The sequence below is a fragment of the Erpetoichthys calabaricus genome, chromosome 3, assembly GCF_900747795.2.
Source record: "Erpetoichthys calabaricus chromosome 3, fErpCal1.3, whole genome shotgun sequence".
NCBI classification, from domain to species: Eukaryota; Metazoa; Chordata; class Cladistia; order Polypteriformes; family Polypteridae; genus Erpetoichthys; species Erpetoichthys calabaricus.
In genome coordinates this window covers 98,547,789-98,568,587 of record NC_041396.2, presented here as the reverse complement: position 1 = coordinate 98,568,587, position 20,799 = coordinate 98,547,789, and the positions used below count along the sequence as shown (strand labels likewise).

General features: G+C 35.3%; 1 protein-coding gene across 1 annotated transcript in view; it reads right to left on the bottom strand.

Moving 5' to 3' along the window:
- afdna (afadin, adherens junction formation factor a) overlaps positions 1 to 20,799 on the bottom strand; it is a 416,944-nt gene that overhangs the window by 92,495 nt on the left and 303,650 nt on the right. Inside the window, 1 exon segment of the mRNA XM_051924597.1 lies at positions 20,069 to 20,149. Coding sequence (XP_051780557.1) covers positions 20,069 to 20,149 — 81 coding nt within the window.

Genomic DNA, 20,799 nt, shown 5'->3' with positions numbered 1-20,799 from the left:
TAATATTGTTTTTATGCTTCCTGGAGTCAGACAGCTTTTCCAATGACTCCACAACTCTGTATAGCATAATCAAGTGAGTTTTCTGTCAACAACTACAGCTTTCCCTCATTTGACCCCTGTCATTACCAAAGGCCAAATATAACAGCAGTTTCATTTCTGAAGTTCATGCACTACAAGTGATAGACTATATGACTTTCTTTCATAGTGTTTTGTATCATTTTATTTTTTGTTTTCCGGGTTTAAATTATGCCTACTATATATCACAAATGTGGGAGAAAATATAATGTTTGATAGGCTGATTAAGCATTAGAGGGTAGCATTAAAGATTTTATATGTATAAGGAAAAGGTGGTGAAAGGTTAATTCCACACTGGAAAAAAAAACAACAATTTTTTTCAGTGTGGTTTTTTTTTCAGTGTGGGAATAACTTTTGCCTATTTTAATCTGGAAGATGTGCCCTGATACCTTCACCTACTCCAAATTTGTGTCTACATGTACAGCATTGTTTCTGTTTATAATCAGGAATAGGGTTGCATTAGCAGCACAGTGGATAGCACTAGCATTTCAGATTTCAAATTGTCTTTATGGAGTTTGCCCCAAATTTTTCCATGTCTGCATGGGTAATCCTATCAAAACACTACAAACATGTGAGCTGTATTTATTTATCAGTTATAAATTAGACCTGTTCAGTGTGTGTGAACGTAAGTGGGCCCTGGAGTGAACTAATCAAGGTTGTCTCCCACTGTAGCGTGCACTGCCCAGATAGACTTTGCACCCAACCCCACATTAACCCACAACTAGCTTAAACAGGCTTGGTGAAGTACCTATGAATAATTAGATATTACTGTTTGATTTCAACTAATATAATCTGTCATACAAACAAAGTTTGACAGGGGATGATGCATTTTCAATACAGCTTAAACTTAATTACAGTATAGTACTGAGATCTTTGAATGAATAGAATGATTAAAAACATTTTTCTTTAATACAGTAACTCTTTACACACTGTAAGAGAGTTAAAAATATTTTACCTAGATTAAAGCCAGACTGCTACAAAATAAAGGCTTCTGCAAAATACCACTGGAGCATTTCATAAAGCAATAAAAAACAAATTACAATGACAGATGAATTTTTTTTTTCCCTCTGGAAATCCTCTAAGTAGAACATGAAAGAAAAGTTATAAAAGTTGCCACATGAGAACCACTATACATCAAACGAAAACATTTTTTTATTAAACCAATGTTTCAGCAGTCTTGGTGAAATCATTTACTAAAGGCAAATGCAAATTTTGTTAGCTGCATGCATTTTTTTGCTTATCTGACATATCTATGTGGATTATTGTTTTGGCCAAGATCAGTGCAATCGCACAGTAGAAAGTAAATACAACTTCTCATGAGGATAAAGCAATATACAATTTCTATAAATAAAAAGATTTTATTGAAAAACTGCATCTTTTTAACCTTGATAGAAAATGTGATAATACAATTCAAACAGCAAAATATATGTTGTGCTGAAGGGTTAACAATGTCTGTATTCCACTGTGAAGGTTGGAATGACTTGGATTTTGTGTATCAATTGCTTTAAAGCTGATGTCTATTTTGGTATTTTAAATATCCAGGTTACAGTACATTTCTTTCATAAGGCACAATTATGGCTTAGTGGCTGGGAGTTTTGAAACCCATTTTTTATGTACATTTAGAAGATGCTCTCTCTGTTTTTACTGGTTTAGTACTTACTCTATAAATGAGGCTTTGCATAAGCACAGTGGAACATATAAACATGGCATGCTATTTATGACAAATCTGCTTGTTTAAACAAAAAATCTTGCTATACTACAGAGACCAGCTGCTTTTTTAAAAAAAAATGTTAATTCTTAATGCAAATATATCCATCTTTCATTTCACAAAATCTAAAGTATGTGTTCAGCTTGAACATATATAACTTTAGTTCAGTCAAAAAAAGAAATTGTCAGAAAACGCTCATTTTCTACCAATAGCACATACACTACCTGGAAAAAATGTTATTTAATATCAAGAGCCATTTTCTGAAAACAGCAATACAGAGACAAATGTTCTGCAAAATAAAGAATCAAATTAAGAGTCTATTGGATTGCTGGTATAATTCAGAAAACTGCATCTCCTTTCTTTTGGTTTTTAGTGCACACAATACAATTAAAAACACTTCCACATGTCTGTGCTAGATGATCAGTATCCCAAGATGCCAAAGCACAAAACCATAGATTCTGGATTACAGAAAGTTCTTTTTGGCTCTTGCTGTTTAATTCAATGTGCCAACCAGTTTGTTTACTGAGTGCAAGGCTTATCAATTAGAAATAACCATACTTCAAATTATAGTCCTCTCTATAACTCACTCTAAAACTACAGCATGCCAAATAAAAAAAAAGAAAATATTGTACATACAGAAACTACTTCTATTCATGACTCATCAGAGAGATTTTCAAATGTTATATATGCAGTAAAAGTTAACCCTAAAATTTAACATTTTCATATATATACAGTACTGTGCAAAAGTTTTAGGCAGGTGTGAAAAAATGCTGTAAACAAAGAATGCTTTCAGAAATATAAATAATGATTGTTTATTGTTATCAATTTACAAAATGCAAAGTGAGCGAACAAAAGAAAAATCTACATCAAATCAATATTTGGTGTTAATACCTTTTGCCTTCAAACCAGCATCAATTCTTGTAGGTACACTTGCACAAAGTCAAGGATTTTGTAGGATTATAGTCAGGTGTATGATCAACCAATTATACCAAACAGGTGCTAATGATCATCAATGTCACACGTAGGTTGAAACACAATCATTAACTGAAACAGAAACAGCTGTGTAGGAGGCTTAAAACTGGGTGAGGAACAGGCAAACTCTGCTACCAAGGTGAGGTTGTGGAAGACAGTTTCATGTCATGGCAAGATTGAGCACAGCAACAAGATACAAGGTAGTTACACTGCATCAGCAAGGTCTCTCCCAGACAAAGATTTCAAAGCAGACTGGGGTTTCAAGATGTGCTGTTCAAGGTCTTTTGAAGAAGCACAAAGAAACGGGCAACATTGAGGATCGTAGACGCAGTGGTCAGCCAAGGAAACTTAGTGCAGCAGATGAAAGACACATCAAGCTTATTACCCTTCGAAATCGGAAGATGTCCAGCAGTGCCATCAGCTCAGAACTGGCAGAAACCAGTGGGACCCAGGTACACCCATCTGCTGTCTGGAGAAAAGGTCCCTAGGCATCTTTCAAAAATAGTAGGGCTTAACTTGAGGTCCTGGCTAAACTGACCACCATGTCCTGGTCCGTTCAGGCTCCCTAATTATCTCCTGTCTCTAACTGTCTCTCTCTCTATCTCTCACCCTTTAGCCACCTAATAGCTCATGTGTGGTGAGCATACTAGTGCAATAATGGGTGCTGTTACATCATTTAGGTGGGTGAAGTGGTTCCCCTATATCTATATAAAGCACATTGCGTAGCAAGAAATGGGCTACATAATTGTAATTAATTATTTTATTAATTATTGTTATTAGAACATTACAAAAGTTTTGACAAGATTCGGCCATTCATCCCAGCAAAGCTCACCGATCCTATCCACTTACATTGAGGTCCATATGTACAGTCATATGAAAAAGTTTGGGAACCCCTCTCAGCCTGCATAATAATTTACTCTACTTTCAACAAAAAAGATAACAGTGGAATTTCTTTCATTTCCTAGGAACATCAGAGTACTGGGGTGTTTTCCAAACAAAGATTTTTAGTGAAGCAGTATTTAGTTGTATGAATTAAATCAAATGTGAAAAACTGGCTGTACAAAAATTTGGGTACCCTTGTAATTTTGCTGATTTGAATGCATGTAACTGCGCAATACTGATTACTTGCAACACCAAATTGGTTGGATTAGCTCATTAAGCCTTGAACTTCATAGACAGGTGTGTCCAATCATGAAAAAAGGTATTTAAGGTGGTCAATTACAAGTTGTGCTTCCCTTTGACTCTCCTCTGAAGAGTGACAACATGGGATTTATCATTTATTTATTTATAGAGCACTTTAAAAACAACATCAAGGCTGACCAAAGTGCTGTACAATTAAAAAAAAAAAAAAAACAAAACCCAACATATCAGACACACAAAACCAAAGGGTAAATGAAACAGAAACACATAAACACATAAGAACTGAAGAGATTCTTCATAAAAAGTATACAGAGCCAACATATCATACTGGGTTAAAAGCCAGAGAAAAATGTGTTTTTAAATAGGATTTAAAGGCAGCTAGCGAAGGAGCCTGCCTAACGTGTAACGGCAAATTGTTCCAGAGTTTTGGGGCTGCAACTGAAAAAGCTCGATCACCTCGGAGTTTGCATCGTGCCTTGGGAACACGTAAAAGCATCTGGTCTGCTGACCTGAGAGAGCGAGACGGTACGTAAGGGTGCAGCAGTTCCGACAAATAAAGAGGGGCACAACCATTAAAAGATTTAAAAACAAATACAAGGATCTTAAAATGGATTCGAAAACGAATTGGAAGCCAGTGAAGGGAAGCCAAAATTGGGGTAACATGCTCATGCTTTCTTGTGCCAGTTAAAAATCGAGCAGAAGCGTTTTGCACTAGCTGTAGGCGAGCAATGGAGGCCTGGCTAATTCCAAAAAGAAGCGCATTGCAGTAATCTAGACGAGACATTATAAAAGCATGTATCACTGTTTCAAGGTTGCACTTAGACAAAACAGGCTTGATTTTTGACAGTCGCCTCAACTGGAAAAAGCAATATTTTACCACTGCGTTAACATGGCTATCAAGTTTTAAAGTAGAATCCATTTTCACACCTAAATTTGTGATCATGGATTTCTCAAATTGAGCCACAGTGGAAAGGTCGATGTTGGTGGTCCCATTGGTGCTATTGGGTCTAAATAGCATGACTTCTGTTTTGTTTTCATTAAAATTTAGAAAATTTAATGCCATCCAACTCCTTATGTCAATAAGGCAATCAAGCAGGGGTTGGACAGAACATGGACCTTGGCACTTCTGAGGGAAATAAACCTGACAGTCATCTGCATAAAGATGAAAGGAAATACAGTGTTTCCGAAAAATAGCGCAGAATGGCAGCAGGTACAAGGAGAACAGAAGAAGTCCCGGGATGGTGCCAGGGGAGGGCAACAGAGGTGGAAGTAAAATCATCAATGCCGACACAAAAACTTTCTACCTGAGAGATAGGACCTAAACCATTGGAGAGCTAAATCTGTGATGCCCACCCACTGCTCCAGCCTGGAGATGAGGATCTCATGATCTATCATGTCAAAGGCAGCTGTTAAATCCAAAAGCATAAGTAGTACACAGTCACTGTTAAAAGAATGTCATTAGAAACCCTTAACAGAGAGGACTGCTGTGCTGTGGTGAGTTTTACACCCACACTGGAACACTTCCAGAACTGCATGTTCATCCAAAAAGGACTTCAGTTGGGTATAGATGACTTTTTCCAAGAGTTTGGACAAAAAAGGTAGCTTGGAAATAGGCCTAAAGTTAGACATAACAGAGTGGTCCAGACCCGTTTTTTTCAGCAGTGGTTGCACAACAGGATGTTTAAAATTTTTAGGCACCACACTAGAGGTTAAACTACTATTAATAATTGTAAGAATAGAAGGACCCAAGGTAGGAAAGACCTCCTTATGAAGTCGAGGAGGGACAACATCAAGGGGGGAACCAGACAGCTTCATACTAGAAACCAGCTGCTTTAAAAAAGGGGAGAGTGACAGGCTCAAAGTGATCAAACACAGCCAAACAGGGTATTAAAATGGATGGATCATGAGAAGGTGGTGAAATGAGGGCCCTAGTGCTTACAACCTTCTTCAAAAAAAGTAAAGAAATTTATCACAAGTTTCCCTAGAGGCTTTCAGAAAGACAGGTTCACGAATATTAAGTACAGAACTCGATGTGTTAAAAAGTACACGGGGTTGTAAGAGTTAGAGCCAATAACTTCAGAAAAAAAATTTGATCTTGCAGCTTTCAAACTTTCTGATAACACAACCAACTTTTTCTCAATATTTCAAAAGAAACCTGCAACCTGTCCTTTTTCCACCTCCGCTCAGCTCTCCTGCACTCCCGTCTATATGCACGGGTATTAGCATTTAACCATGGCTCGGAGCAGGGCTTTAGTTGCCTGTTTTTTAATGGTGCCACAGAGTCCAGAGCAGAATTAAATTGAAGTGTTAGCTCCTCAGTATTGGAAGACACCGAGGGCTGTGAGGTCACTTCATTATTAAAAACTGCAAAAAACTGAGCAGTGGTGAAAGATTTAAGAGCACGGCAGTGCCGAACAGGTGCATATGGTTTAGCAAATTGACAGAGGAACAAAAGCAAATAAAACGGGCATATGGTCTGAAAAGACTGCATCACCTATTTCCAGATTAAGAAGAGATACACTGTGAGAAAAGACAAGATCCAGCGTAAGCCCACATTTCTGAGTGGGACTAGTTACAGACTGAATTAGACTAAAAGAATCCATTAAACCTAAAAAGTCCTTCACCAAAGGCTTCTCAGTACAACAGACATGAATATTAAAATCCCCAACAATTAAAACTTGGTCATATTTTGGCATAAATTCTGCCAAGAAGTCAGAAAAGTCACTTATAAAATCCTTACTATACTTTGGTGGATGATAAACCACCACGCAAAGCAGCAGAGGAGAACGACCCAACTCAAAAAGACTCAGTTCAAAGCTGGAGAAAGAAACAGCTTGAAACCGCTGTTTACAATTGAAATTGGATTTGAAGACAGTCGCTAAACCTCCACCACGACCTGAGATGTCATATATTAAAAGGCATGTCATATATTAAAAGGAAGTCGCTACTTTGAAAGCTCAGCCAATGATAAACAAAAATCCAAAGAATTAAGAGAAGTTCCCAAACTTTTCATATGACTGTATTTGTATAGTGACACAATTTTTATAACTTTGGTTCTGTATGCCACCACAATCGATTTGAAATAAAAGCAATCATTATGTGATTAAAGTGTAGACTTTCAGCTTTAATTTAAAGAGTTTACCTTAAATATTGAGTGAGCCAATGATGTCATTTACAGGGGCTCAAAAGTATATGGGCATTTGACAGACAAGCTGTTCCATAGCCAGGTAGGAGCAGATCCCTCATTACTTCATTAACTATTAAGCAGGTAAAAGGCCTAGAATTGATTCCAAGTGTGGAATTTGCATTTGAAAGCTGTTACTGTGAACTCTCAATATGAGGTCCAAAGAGCTGTCCATTTAAGTAAAAACAGACCAGCATTAGGGTGATAAAACAAAACAAACCCTTAAGAGAGACAGCAGAAACACGATGGGTGACCACATCTATCTTTTGGTATATTCTTAAAGAGAAGGAACACACTGGTGAACTCAACAAAACCAGAAGGTCTGGAGAACCACAGAAGAAAATTGTTCTGGATGTTTACAGATTTCTGTCCTCAGTGAAAAAGAACCCCTTCTCAACACTTAGCCAAACCAAGAACACTCTCCGGAAGGTTGCCCTACCATTACCAAAGTCTACAAACAAGAGAACACTTCATGAAAGTAAAGACAGAGGGTTTATTACAAGGTGCAAACCACTGGTAATCTCAAGCATAGGAAGGACAGATTAGACTTTGCCATTTTTTAAAAGCTTGATCAGTTCTGGCCACTATTTTCTTTGGACAAAGGAAATTAAGAGCAATATATAACAGAATGTTAGAAAGAGAAGAGGTTGGAGAAGAGAAGTAACAGCCCAAGATCCGATGAATACAACATCAGCTGTGAAATATGGTGAAGGTGGTTTTATGAGAAAATAATGCATGGCTGCAAACTGAAGTCAGACACTAGTGTTTATTGATGATATGATTTCTGGCAAAAGTAGCAGGATGAATTCAGAAGTGTATAGGGCTATACTGTCTACTCAGATTCAGCCAAATGCCGCAAAACTGATAGGACAACGTTTCACAGTACAGATGGTCAACACATACTGCAAAAGCAAACCAAATGCTTTTCAATGTGAAGTAGTGTAATAAGGCCAAGTCAGCCAACTGACCTCAGCCCAATTGGACATCCTTTTCACTTGATGAAGACAAAACTGATGTCAGAAAGTCCGCGGAACAAGCAGCAGCTGAAGACAGCTGCAGTTAAGGCCTGGCAAAGTATCACTAGGGTGGAAATGGCTATGGGTTCCAGGCTTCACTCAGTCACTGACTGTAAAGGATTTTCAATGTAATATTGAAAATGATCATTATATTTATTATTATGTTAGTTTGGCCAAATACGTTTGAGCCCCTGAAAACAGGGGAATCATCTATAATAATGTCTGTCTTTTCTAAACAGCTTGTACAATATTTTTGTTAAATACCTTCCTTGAAGTTCTAACTTTTTCTATGTGTCTATGGTCCTCTATGTGAAGAAAAACTTAACAAAGTTTGTGCAAAATTTACCCTTAACAAGTTTTGAAATATTTTATACATTTTAAACACTTCAATAATGCCACGTATTAATCTCCATTTGCTTAAACTGAAAAGGTTTCAGCTCCTTTAATCTTCTCATAACTCATACCCTGCAGTCCTGAAATCAGCTTAGTCACTCTTCTCTGGACTTTTCCTAGTGCTGATACATATTTTTTAATAGCCAGAGACTTACTAGTGCATTAAAATGCTTAACCTCCTTTGACTTGTACGCTACGAATCATATTATATAACCTAACACTCTGTTACATTTCTTAACAGCTTCTGAACACTACCTGAAAGTTGACAGTGACTATTCCACTATGACTCCTAAGTCTTTCTACATAAGTAGAACTTTCAAGTTTCATGTATTTAAATCTAACATTTATACTTCCCATGGTTAGCAACTAACATATACTTACAAGAAATTTCAGCTGCGACAAATCTGCCCAAGTGTCTGCCAATCCACCTAGCATGGTATCAATCTGACTCTGTTACATTTCTTAACAGCTTCTGAACACTGCCTGAAAGTTGACAGTGACTATTCCACTATGACTCCTAAGTCTTTCTACATAAGTAGAACTTTCAAGTTTCATGTATTTAAATCTAACAATTATACTTCCCATGGTTAGCAACTAGCATATACTTACAAGAAATTTCAGCTGCGACAAATCTGCCCAAGTGTCTGCCAATCCACCTAGCATGGTATCAATCTGTAAACTTAATCAGCTTGTTGTTTATATTCCTATCCAGGTAATTTAAATAAATTTAGAAAAGCAGCGGCCTCAGCACTTACTCCTGAGGGAAACTACTCTTAAACCTTAACTACCTGCACCACTTCTCATCTCATAAGCACATGTGCGGTGTACTTTATGTACCAGTGTTAAAATGGCTATTTATATGGATGTTGTGAGATTGTAATATAACATATTGCAATAATTTTAAATTGTACATGTTTTAAATGGCATTTAATACCATATTACTGAATAGTATGACAGCATCTAGGGCTATCAGAAAATAAACCTGATCCATTTCTCCAGTGTTCATCAGTCACTGGTCACTAGGGAATCCATTTCTGGACAGGTTTATCTATTCCCTGGAATTCGGGAATCTCACATGTCCTACCCGGGAAAGACACAGTGCATGGGTATCTAACATGTGAATGGTTTTAGAGCGAGCAATACTTTATTTTTAATAAAACTACTGCACTATGTTGACACCAATAAAAGACTAACCTTAACTACAAGCAGTTCCTGCTGTCATATAAGTACATGTATCTAGTTAGTTGCAGAAATAAGAACGCAGAAAGCACAACGTGTCAAGTGTGCGGTCGTCCAGGCGAGAGCGCACCTTCGTGCAGTGTACGCCAGCCGCTGAGAAAGCACGCTCTGCCTCCACTGAAGTAGGCGGCAGTCATCAGATACTGATACACTTGTTCTAAACAACGTCTGTGCTTGCCATTGCTTTGAAACACCGCCGTTTCAGCTTTTACTGATGCATCCAGTTTCTTGTCATCATTCTGTGATGGCAAGTTTCTTGGCACAGATAATGCGGATGCAACAGACTGACGCATTGCAATTTCAAGTTGCTGTTCAAACCTGTTGTCTGATGAAGTGCAAGCTGCAGCAATGATGCCACCCTAATTATTTTCAACTATAACTCTGTTATTTCTTGATCGATTTTTACACTTTTACATGCTATATATGTAAGCTTGGCCATTCCCGTTCAGCTGGGAATTCCATAAGTTTCATTCCCGGGAATGGGAAACGTCCGGGAATCCCGGGCTCCCGAATGGATTCCCTACTGGTCACACTTTCATCCACTGCAGGATTTATCACATTTCACTTCAGTTGTTGAATATCCTTTGCATGCAGCATTTATCACATTTCACTTCAGCTGCTGAATGTTCTTTGCAGACAAAGTCATTGCAAGAAGAACTATTCACTGTTGTCATACATACGCTAAATATCTGCACAGTGTACAAAATGCACCATATGGAACTTGAGGCTGTTCATTCACTCATAAGGCTGACTAGGGACACACTGGAGGGAAACCACTGTGACACTGCAGTTGTAGTGAATCAAGCTGAGGATAGAGGTTGGATGCTGCCATTAGGTTCAAGTAAAAGGACGTTGGACAAAAATAACTGAGACTGGTGTACAAAATACACCAGTACAAGTAGTTAAGGGTTAACATCGGTCAATTCTGATAATGTTTTGTTGCACAATAAACTTCTGTTTTCTGTGTTTTAGCCAGTTCTACACACTATACCCTGAAGTCTCACTTCATTCAGATTGATGCCCAACCTCTCTCATGTGGGACCTTATCAAATTCTTTTTGGAAAAAATCAAGATAAATAACATCATGTGCCCCACTCTGATCGTGTCCTTCTTATCTCTATTCTATTTCCCCTTTTCAAGGAACAAGATGCATAGGCATCCAAGATAGTCCCTAGTCTCAGAACACATGTCTGTTCTACTAAAATTATTGCTACCCTTTGCCATAGAAAATTTAAGAAAGTACAGGAACTAGAAGGATTAACAACTGGACAAGGGATGATATATCTTGAACTAACATTTTTTTCAGACTAATATAAATAAATAAAAGTAATATTTTTCTGCCTTAGAGGTTTATAAAAATGGTATGGTAGCTGCTTCACTCTAGGGACATTAGGTTCAATAAAGATGTGCTAATGGAATACAGCTTCTAGTATTCTCTTTCTATTAGATAATTTTAGCAAAAAAAAATTACATCACACTGAAATATTTACTGTGTTCTCTACAAGTACTGTATTAGTAGTTGGTGGAGAGTACAAAAGTTGACAATATTATAAACCACTATATGGCACATAATCAATAACACTTAAAAGTTGCAATCTATATCTTGTTTTCATCTAAAATACATCAATGATAGAAAATTTGTCTATATTTGTCAAAAACTTATGGATGACAATGTAGTCCTAAATGAGACTACAACCAACTTGTTTTGACTGCCATATCTCAAGTAAATCGATAGTAACAAAGAAAAAAATAGTAACAAAGAAAAAAGTCTACATCCCATTTAACTCTTTCACAATGGGATGCCTTTCAGTCTGAAGCAAAAATATATTTGATTGCTCAATCAACACACAGATTGGTAAAAACACAAAACCTACTGTATCTATTTGAAGTTTCTTATACTAAACTATATTATTAATTTCTCTATTAACAGGAAATAGACATTTCCTTGTTAACCTTGAGCAAATCACAAAGCATCAAATCTGAAGAAATTCAGCAGTTGCAGAAGGTTTCATATGCATGACAGTGCATTTTGAAGCAAATTATTTTCAATAAACACCAAGGTATTTTTTAAAAGAACCCAAGAAAATAACAGATATATAATACGTAAAACAAATAAAACCCTGTCTGCACTAACTCAGATCATCTATCCAAAAGAGATGAGTAAATGTGAACTTGAAAGAGGCAATAAGAAAACTAGAGGCTTGTTTACAAACCTTTTATCATCAACATTAGCTGTATCCTAAGAACCACAAAAACCTAGCCAGTATAGTAGGAGGGTATCAATGTTGATTTAATACAGTGCAATTCTATACCATCTTATGTATCTTATGGCATTTTATGGGGGATTTTGAATTACGAAATATGACCCGAGTCATATATACACACACATTTTTCAAGTTTATATTAATGGAGCAATATAAGGAAAGTATTGAACAAAAGTTACCGCCAACAAATTAGTTTTAAAAAAGTTATATACGTTTCAATATTCTGGAACAGTGTTCGTCTTCCTTGGCAGCCCAATGCCCCCACCCCCCACCCCCCAAATAAAAAAAACATGCTCAAAGACAACTTAATAAAAAGCTTTTATAATAATCTTTTCAGAGAGGCTGTAATCCATCATTCTCAAAAAGCCTAGAGATGAAATTAAAATTATAAAAATTCTAAATATTATGGTTATTGTGAGATAGAGAACAAAAACAAATGAAATATTTAGTAATGAAGAAAAACTCAATAAGTCCTCATAGATTAATATATATTAAATTTTATAAAGTATAAAATATACATTTATATGTGCTGCATACACATCCCTTGTTATATAGCATGCATAATGTCATATACATTTATATACAGTATTTGCAAAATACCAACAATGCAGAATAAAAGTATGGGGGTGTCAGCCACTATTTAATGACACCATCCACCTCACTGAATGAGAAGCAGAAAGTGCTGTTCACTTTATTCGTAAACCGCCATAATCAGCATGTAATTCATTTATTTTATAATACTTTTTTTAGATGATTATTTTGCCTTGTCTGTTTATCTGTATCACCACAATTTGCAAAATGCCCAAGTGTTCTGTAAATACTGGAATAAGCATACTTCTTAGATCCATGAAAACAGAATTAAACCAATCTAAAAATGTAAGCTCCCAATAATCACCAGACTTTATATCTGTGCATCTGGTAACTTCAAACAGTAACATTTACATTTATCATAAGCATCTCAAATTGATTAAACTGTTGTCTTTCTAAATAAGAATAGTTTTCAGTAGCATATGCGAATAACAGAATTAAGCTGTATTTACAGTAAAATATGTAAATCTGTCTTACTTTATATTAGTGTTTTCTTAATTAACTACAATCAAAAAGCAAAACAAGCTTATAACAACTTCATAGACATACAATGTTCAATGGCTCAAAGAAACAGCAAAAACAGGACGTACTGTAGTAAGCAAATATGCTGTAGATGCCATAAAAAGTTGGAAACCAGAGAATAATATAAATAAAAATCAAGTACAAATGCATGTGATGAAAGCATTCATTTCATTACTGGTTTAAGTCAAAGTAACGCAACTGCACAGAAAAAAACCAACAAAACTTACAATATTTTTGTTGTATTATATAAAAATGAAGAATGCAAACAATTTCTGTTCTCTGTTTACAATAGCGGAGTTCAAAGAAGTATCATTGTTTCACGAATTTTATTATGAAAATATTCACTTTTCATTAAAAGATTCCTAGAGGGCCAGATTTGTACAGCATGCCTTTCAAAAATAACCAGTCAAGAAAAAGGAGCTTTATTACAAACAAAAAACTACTGGGCTGGTTATGAAATTGATCTCATATGATCTAATTAAATGAAACCATGCAAGCTGAAATTCCATTACAGAAACTTTTTGTTTCTTTCAGATTGCATATTTAGATGATGTGGAACTACCACTTTAACACAAAAAGTTACCAGATTTTACCAAAGTTTAAAGTTAAAAAGTTTCTGAAAAACACTGCAGAATTGAGTCTGTCAAGAAAAACTTCCAGTGCTAAACGTTCCATAAATATATAGAGGGCAAACAGTGCTTTCTTCAGATAAAAATTAAACTTTTCATGCATTGACAAAGCCAAGAAAACATTATTTTAAGACATCAATTTTAGTATAAGAAATAAAGTTAAACTACTACACCATTTTTCAAAAGGAGATAAAACAAAACCATTCAGCTCAATTGACAAATCGACTCTGTATTTTAAGATACAAAGTTCACTAACTGACTCCTGCAGCTCTCGGCATAACTCGGTGCCTGCAGCTCTCAATTTTGTGCAAGCAGAGAAGGAAATAAACAGTGAAAAAGACGGAATTTGCTTACCGTTGTCTCGTTTCTTCCAACAACAGAGAACCACATTTTGCCCTTCTTTCTCTCAGGTCACTGATCTTTTAGAAGCTGAAGCTTGTAAATCACTACTGTGTACAGAAGGGGAGAGAGTGGGGGGGCTGCAAGGGGAGAAAACTAAAGGAGCTGCCTCCTTTGATTCTTAACAGTCAGTCTGAGATAATTCGCTGCTGCATGCTATGACACCATATGGCATTTATCAGCATTGGCCATATAAATACCATATTCAGGCTCTTACGTAACCATCTGAGTTGCTTTTGGACTTTCATTACTTTGGAATACAATTTTCCCCCCTTGAGCTGACAAAAGCTTTGTGAAGGTTAGTCTTTGTTTAGATTTGCTATTTTTACAGGTTGTTATTTCTTCTTTTATATTTTTGAAGAACAGCCAAAAGCCAGATCAGAAACAGAAAAACTGGACATTGAACTTAAAAGAAAAGCAACTGTGTCACACAAAAAAGTTGCCCCTCCTATACTTCTCAATAATATGGATTCCAAAACAAGCACATAAAAAAAAAGACTATGGTGTGCACAGTTAGAGACTGAAACTATTTTTAATGTATAAGTTAAGGAAAAATGGAAAAACTTACTCCTCTTCAACTATAAAACAAATAGCTAAACAGAACAGTACAGTACAAATACTGTAGCAGCATGTTCAACAGAAAGACTAGCATTAGCTTATTAGATTTGGCCATATATAGTAATAGTAAAGCAAACTGTATAGTAAAGGTAAAGCAAATAAGAGAGAGCAAAATAGATCAAATTTCTGAACAGCTTCCTACTTGACCCAAAAATGCAGAAATATGATCATACATATATATGAGATATATATATACATATACATATATATGTATATATACATATATATATACATGGCATTCGTAGTCAGAATCACAATCTGATTGTATGGGTGGTTACCTACCAGGTAACGCTTGTGGATGGTCAGCAAGTCGGCTAACATCCGCCACAGTGCCCTCTTTCAGTTGCGAGAAGCAGATCATAGAATGGTTGAAATGGTTTTTACTGTCAAATAAAACTATTTCAACCATATACAGTATATATATATATATATATACAGTATATATATATATATATATATATATATATAAACAAAACAGCAAGGGCATTCAGCGGTCCTCATCTTTGAGCAACAGGTATCTACCTTGATGTTTCACCTCCTGCTAAGATGTGCCTTCCTAAAAATAAATTCCACTGCTCACTGACTGCTTCTTGTTTATAGTTTCCCAAGGAAGGAAAGAAAAAACACTAACATATTTTAAATCCTCATGTGCATAATTTCAAAAATGGAAGTTAAGCAGGTAGTTGAGCTTGCACTGCTGTATATTGTTCATGTAAAGTATATTGCAAAATAATCACATACAAGATCAAGTCTGTTACTCGTACATTCATTTAAAAGGTGTTAATCAAAACGGACTCTGGATTAAGGCCACAATGACTTTGATAAAATATTTTAATTTCAAATTGATAAACGTCATCTTTAATCCTTAGTGCATTTGAAATGATACAGTAAAATGAGTTACATTAAAAAAAAAAAAGAAAAAAAAAAAAGGGATTATGATCATGGGGATTTTAAAGCATCCAATCCAAAGTACATCACTTGCTTGTGTTTCAGCCGTAAGATGCCATGGATGGAGGAAACGGTAAAAGTGGTTATATTTAGATGTTTGATTCACTTTTATAAAGTGAAATTTTGGGATTCTCTATCTGTTTATTATGGGTCAATTATTAAATAATTAATAATTATTATTAATAAAACTATCTGCAGTTGCTAATTGTTAAATTATTTTGTTAGGTAATCGAGGGATTTCTCTACACCACTGAATACTACAAAAGAAAGGCAGTGTCTCACTTTGTACAAAAGTGAGCTCATCTGCAAATTATTTAAATAAACAATTAATTGAAAACCTTCATGAGGGACGACTCATATGAGATAAATTAAATAAGGCTAGGACTGCCAATACTTGGTTCTCATATATGTAAAGTCTAATGTATTTTCCCTAGCAGCAGATGTTCACTGATTAAGAAGTGGGATTATTATTGTTTGCTTAAAGAGAAAGGTATTTATAAAACAGAATATAGAACACATTGACAGTGGCACCAGCACCCAGCTACCTTGACAAAATAATTTAAATGTTAAACTCCTTAAGTGGAAAGGTAATGTAACATATAGTGAGTGACATCAGGCAGTCCAAATATACATCATTATTTTGGATTGTACACTTTATGTTAGCCATGAGAAGCAAACAACACTAATTATAAGAACTGCCACACGTACCCAGGATTAAAGAGCAGTTTAATGGGATTCCTTTCAGCAACAGAGACAACAGGAGAAACTTCACCTTCTCTTGCCCAGGACGGAATTGAGGAACTAATTTTCCTTTTGAGGACTGCAGAGGGCAATCATATGACAATGGTGCCATCATGAAGGGGAAACACAAAGGTGTCCATGGCAGATTGATGTAAAAAAAATTCCTGAGCTGTCTCTATGGCATGTCATGTCCAATTCCCTAAATTTACTGGAAGTAGATGCAGTCATAAGCGCAAGAGACATCATTATCCTATTTAGATATCAACAAAAGCTTTAAAGCTTCTTTTTAGCTACAGCTCAAATGTGTAATGTCTTGATGAAGCATGTAAATATCACAATACATCTTTGTATTGTGCTGGCCGGAACCCCATAGTATTGTATTGGGCCACAAAATGGTTAGGGGCAGCCCTGCCTGTAGAGGGAAGAAGCTGGCTGGTGTGTTCTGCAAGCTAAATTATTTTTTTTTTTAAAGAAAAAAAGTGTATGAAAGATGTATAAGTAAGAGCAGTAAAAGGTACAAAAAAAATTGTAAAGAACACTGTAGAATTAAATTGTAAAGAACATTGTAGAATTAAATGAGAGCAATAGGAAGAAGAATGAGTACTGCAAATGAAAAACAAATTACAATAAAAATTACAGGAAAGTCTACACATAAAGAAATCTTCTAGTTTTTCATCTTTTCTCACTGACTACATGTTTTTGAATTTCTAGGAAAGACACAGCTTATAAAATGTTTTGTAACCTTCTCATTTGGTGTTATTTTCTCAAGAATAGTTTAAACTGATTTATATGATAAACTATTCAAATAAATTGTAAATTGCCCATATGTCTGGAAAAAACAAAAAAAAAATCAAGGTTTTATTTTTCTGCCTTAATCCCCCAGCCCTTGTTGATCTCCCTGAAGAATTGCTTGTTCACCTCTAACTATGTGGAAAACACAACTCCTACTCCATTTTTAAATGTACTGATGACACCACCATCACAGAATTGATCGCCAACAATAATGACATGACTTAAAGAAGAAAGATTTTACTTCTGAAACAAACAGCTGGTCATTGACTTCATGTTGCAGAAGTTTGGCCATGCTTCCACCTACATCAAAGATAATGCTCTGGATAGGTTTCAGTAGCTCTTAAATATTTAGCGTCGCCATCAATGACGATCTAACGTGGGCACAATACATTTGGGCTTATAGTTAAGATGGCTCATTAATGCCTTTACTTTCTCAGATGTCTGAGGAAAACTTGAATGTCTCGATCTATGCATTTCTGTGGGTGCACAGTTGACATTCATGTCATTACTGTCTGCATTACATCCTCATTAAAGCATTTGCTCAGCTCAGGATTGTAAAGCACTACAGAGGGTCGTGTAGCTGGTACAGAATATAAGTGGCACATAAATCTGTTGAATCCAGCAAATTTATATCACACACTATTATTAAGAACCTCACCTATACTGCACCAACACTTCTCTCACACCTCCATTCTGGCAAATGGCATAGAACCATTAGCACTTGTACCACTATATTTTGGGATTTTTTTTTTTTTATCCATAGCTCATAAGGGCAGTTAGCATCCATTCATAATGAGGACCGTTTTGCATACCATGTGTTGCATGTAATGTAAGGTGTGGTATTCACCGTTTTGTTGCTGGCATTGCACTACTGTCAGCAGTCTGTGAGAAACTGCACATAGTGATTCACAACATTGTTAATGTGTATATACACTACATAGATTTTGTGAATTTTAAATGAATATTTAATTTTATTAGAGAAAAGCCAAGCAAAATGACACCTTTTATTGGCTAACTAAAAAGATTACAATATGCAAGCTTTCGAGGCAACTCAGGCCCCTTCTTCAGGCAAGATGTAATGTAATTTTATTAGTATATTAGTTTTACAGGTATTTTATTAATAAGTATTGTTAGTTACAGTTGAAAACCGCTAGCAATTGTAAGCAGCAATATATTATCACAAAGTTTGGGTAATGAAACAATAGTATTACAAATGATTATTTTATTGCTTTGCATATGTTATGTACTGTAATAATATTACAATTTTTTTAACTCTTTATTGAACTGAAGTTAAAGATAAACTAATATCCCTATATCCAAACACCTATTAATCTATTACAGCTACTAAAAAAAACCCTTTATGTAATTGATTCATTAAAAATTTTTTTTATATTCACTGCAGCTCAGACCATAATTTTTGCATAGAAGAAGAATGAGATGCATGTAAATATCATAGCCAAACTGAGCACTTTCAGCTGAGGTCTCTTATAGACAAAATCCTCATAACCATCTCTGCTTTGGAGTAACGAAGAGTGCTTTCACTGTATCAATGATAAATGAAAAATATTGTAATACTCTACTAGTACAATAAATCAATTTTAATAATGTATGTACAATACATCCACAGAATCTTTCCTGCAATTGGCAACTTGGGAAATTCACTGTTTGAGGACAATCATTGTTTGCATAGTTCTCTCTAGTAAAAGAGCATTAATCCTATTTTTTCTTAAATGGAGCATTGCTGAATACTTTTATCAATTTGCTCATATTTTCATAAGAATAACTCTGCATCGTGTATATCAATTGGAAAAGGGTAATATACAAAAATATCTTAATATCTAGCACCATGCACAGGACAGTACATCGATTCAGACAGGTGGAAATGCAACCATCACATCAAAGTGTTGTGCACAACTAAAAATTACTTGACTTAAATATTTATGTATTACTATTAAAGGTTTTGATTTTATGAGGATTACAAAGATTACTTTTCAAACTTGTTTAATCAAAATCCCTAAATATAATCAGTATGAAAAGACTGTGCACAAATGCAGAGTGTATGATGTTAAGGGTGAAGGAGATGGCAAGCATGCCTGCTCCTTGACTAAGTTAACAATTGAACTTTGCTACTCATCTCGATTATTTTCCTAGGCACACCTGTAAGAAAACAAACAATCTACAACACTTCCTAAAGTTTTTGAAGTAGCCATAGCTTACAGGAACAGGCTCAGCACACATAAATGCGTGCTTACAGATGGGGGAAACAAATGTCAAATAAAATATTGACCTCGTCCAAGTCTTCTCTATGCGAAATGATTGTTACTTAAAATAACAAACCTTTTTTAAACTACAGAAAAAAATAATAGAGCATTTATTTTATACAGTTCGTTATATTTTAAAATGGTCATCATTAAAATCAGTTATCAAAAACAGTAAAGTCTTTAAAGAAAGGACTGCTACTTTCATTTGGAGCATATCCTCTCCCAGGCACAGACAAAGCAATTCAATCTACTATAGCATTAATAAAATATAATAAAAGGACAGCTAAGGAAACAGTGCTAGAGACAAGCTTCCTTCAGAACACCGCAATTACCACGTGTACAGCACAACAAAAAAAATGAAAACAGCACTGACATTACAATAAATAAGAAAAACTTGTGACAACATGTGATACTGCATTGCTTTGTTCTTTTCTATCAGTACTTACAGAAACCTACATTTCAACTTTCAAATTGCTTTTTAATACTTAATCTTGATGAACCATTCTTTGAGAAGATCCAGACATTTCACGCAAGAAAACAGTCACATATCAATAAACCAATAAATTAAAACCTCTGTACCTTTGCAGCTACAATACTGAGACCCATCCCATTGTGCTTCTTCAGTGTTACGGTGACAACTTCTGGCTCCTTCCTCATAGGCTTGAAAAAAAAACAAATGTACACACAGAGTAAATAACAGTTAGTCGGGTAGTAGTGAGATTACATAAGAGAAAAGAACTGACACAATTAAAGACATGTTTACTGGAGACAGCACTCCACTCATTAAAAAGTTCTGATGAAGTTGTAATTTCCTCAGTACCTTTCTTAAATGTATCTTTACCATTAACTATAGAGAAGAGTGAAAATATATATTGAATGTTTTATATTGAAATGAAAATATTTCTGTTATTGTTGGGGCATATTACAGAACAGTGTGTACATTATGTGGTATGTAGACTAGCACAAAGAGTGACACAGATTGTACAACAAGATGAACAATCGTATTTTGTGCACAATAAAAGAGACACCATTTTATTTTTCATAATTCATTTCTTCACTGTGTTAAGGGAGCTAGATATCTGAAAAGGCAAATTACTCTTAAATGTTCTTTAGAGATCAAAACAAATATGAAGGTAGTAGTGAACCTAAATGCCAGAATAAAATTGAATACCAGAAACTACAACAGTTATGTTTCATTTATAGAAGTATGAAGTAAAAAAGACTGGTCAGAAGGACCACCACTGGAACTGTAAGCTCTCCATCTTTGAGAGCTTCCTTATTATACAGTCAAAGTAAAAAGTATGTGAACC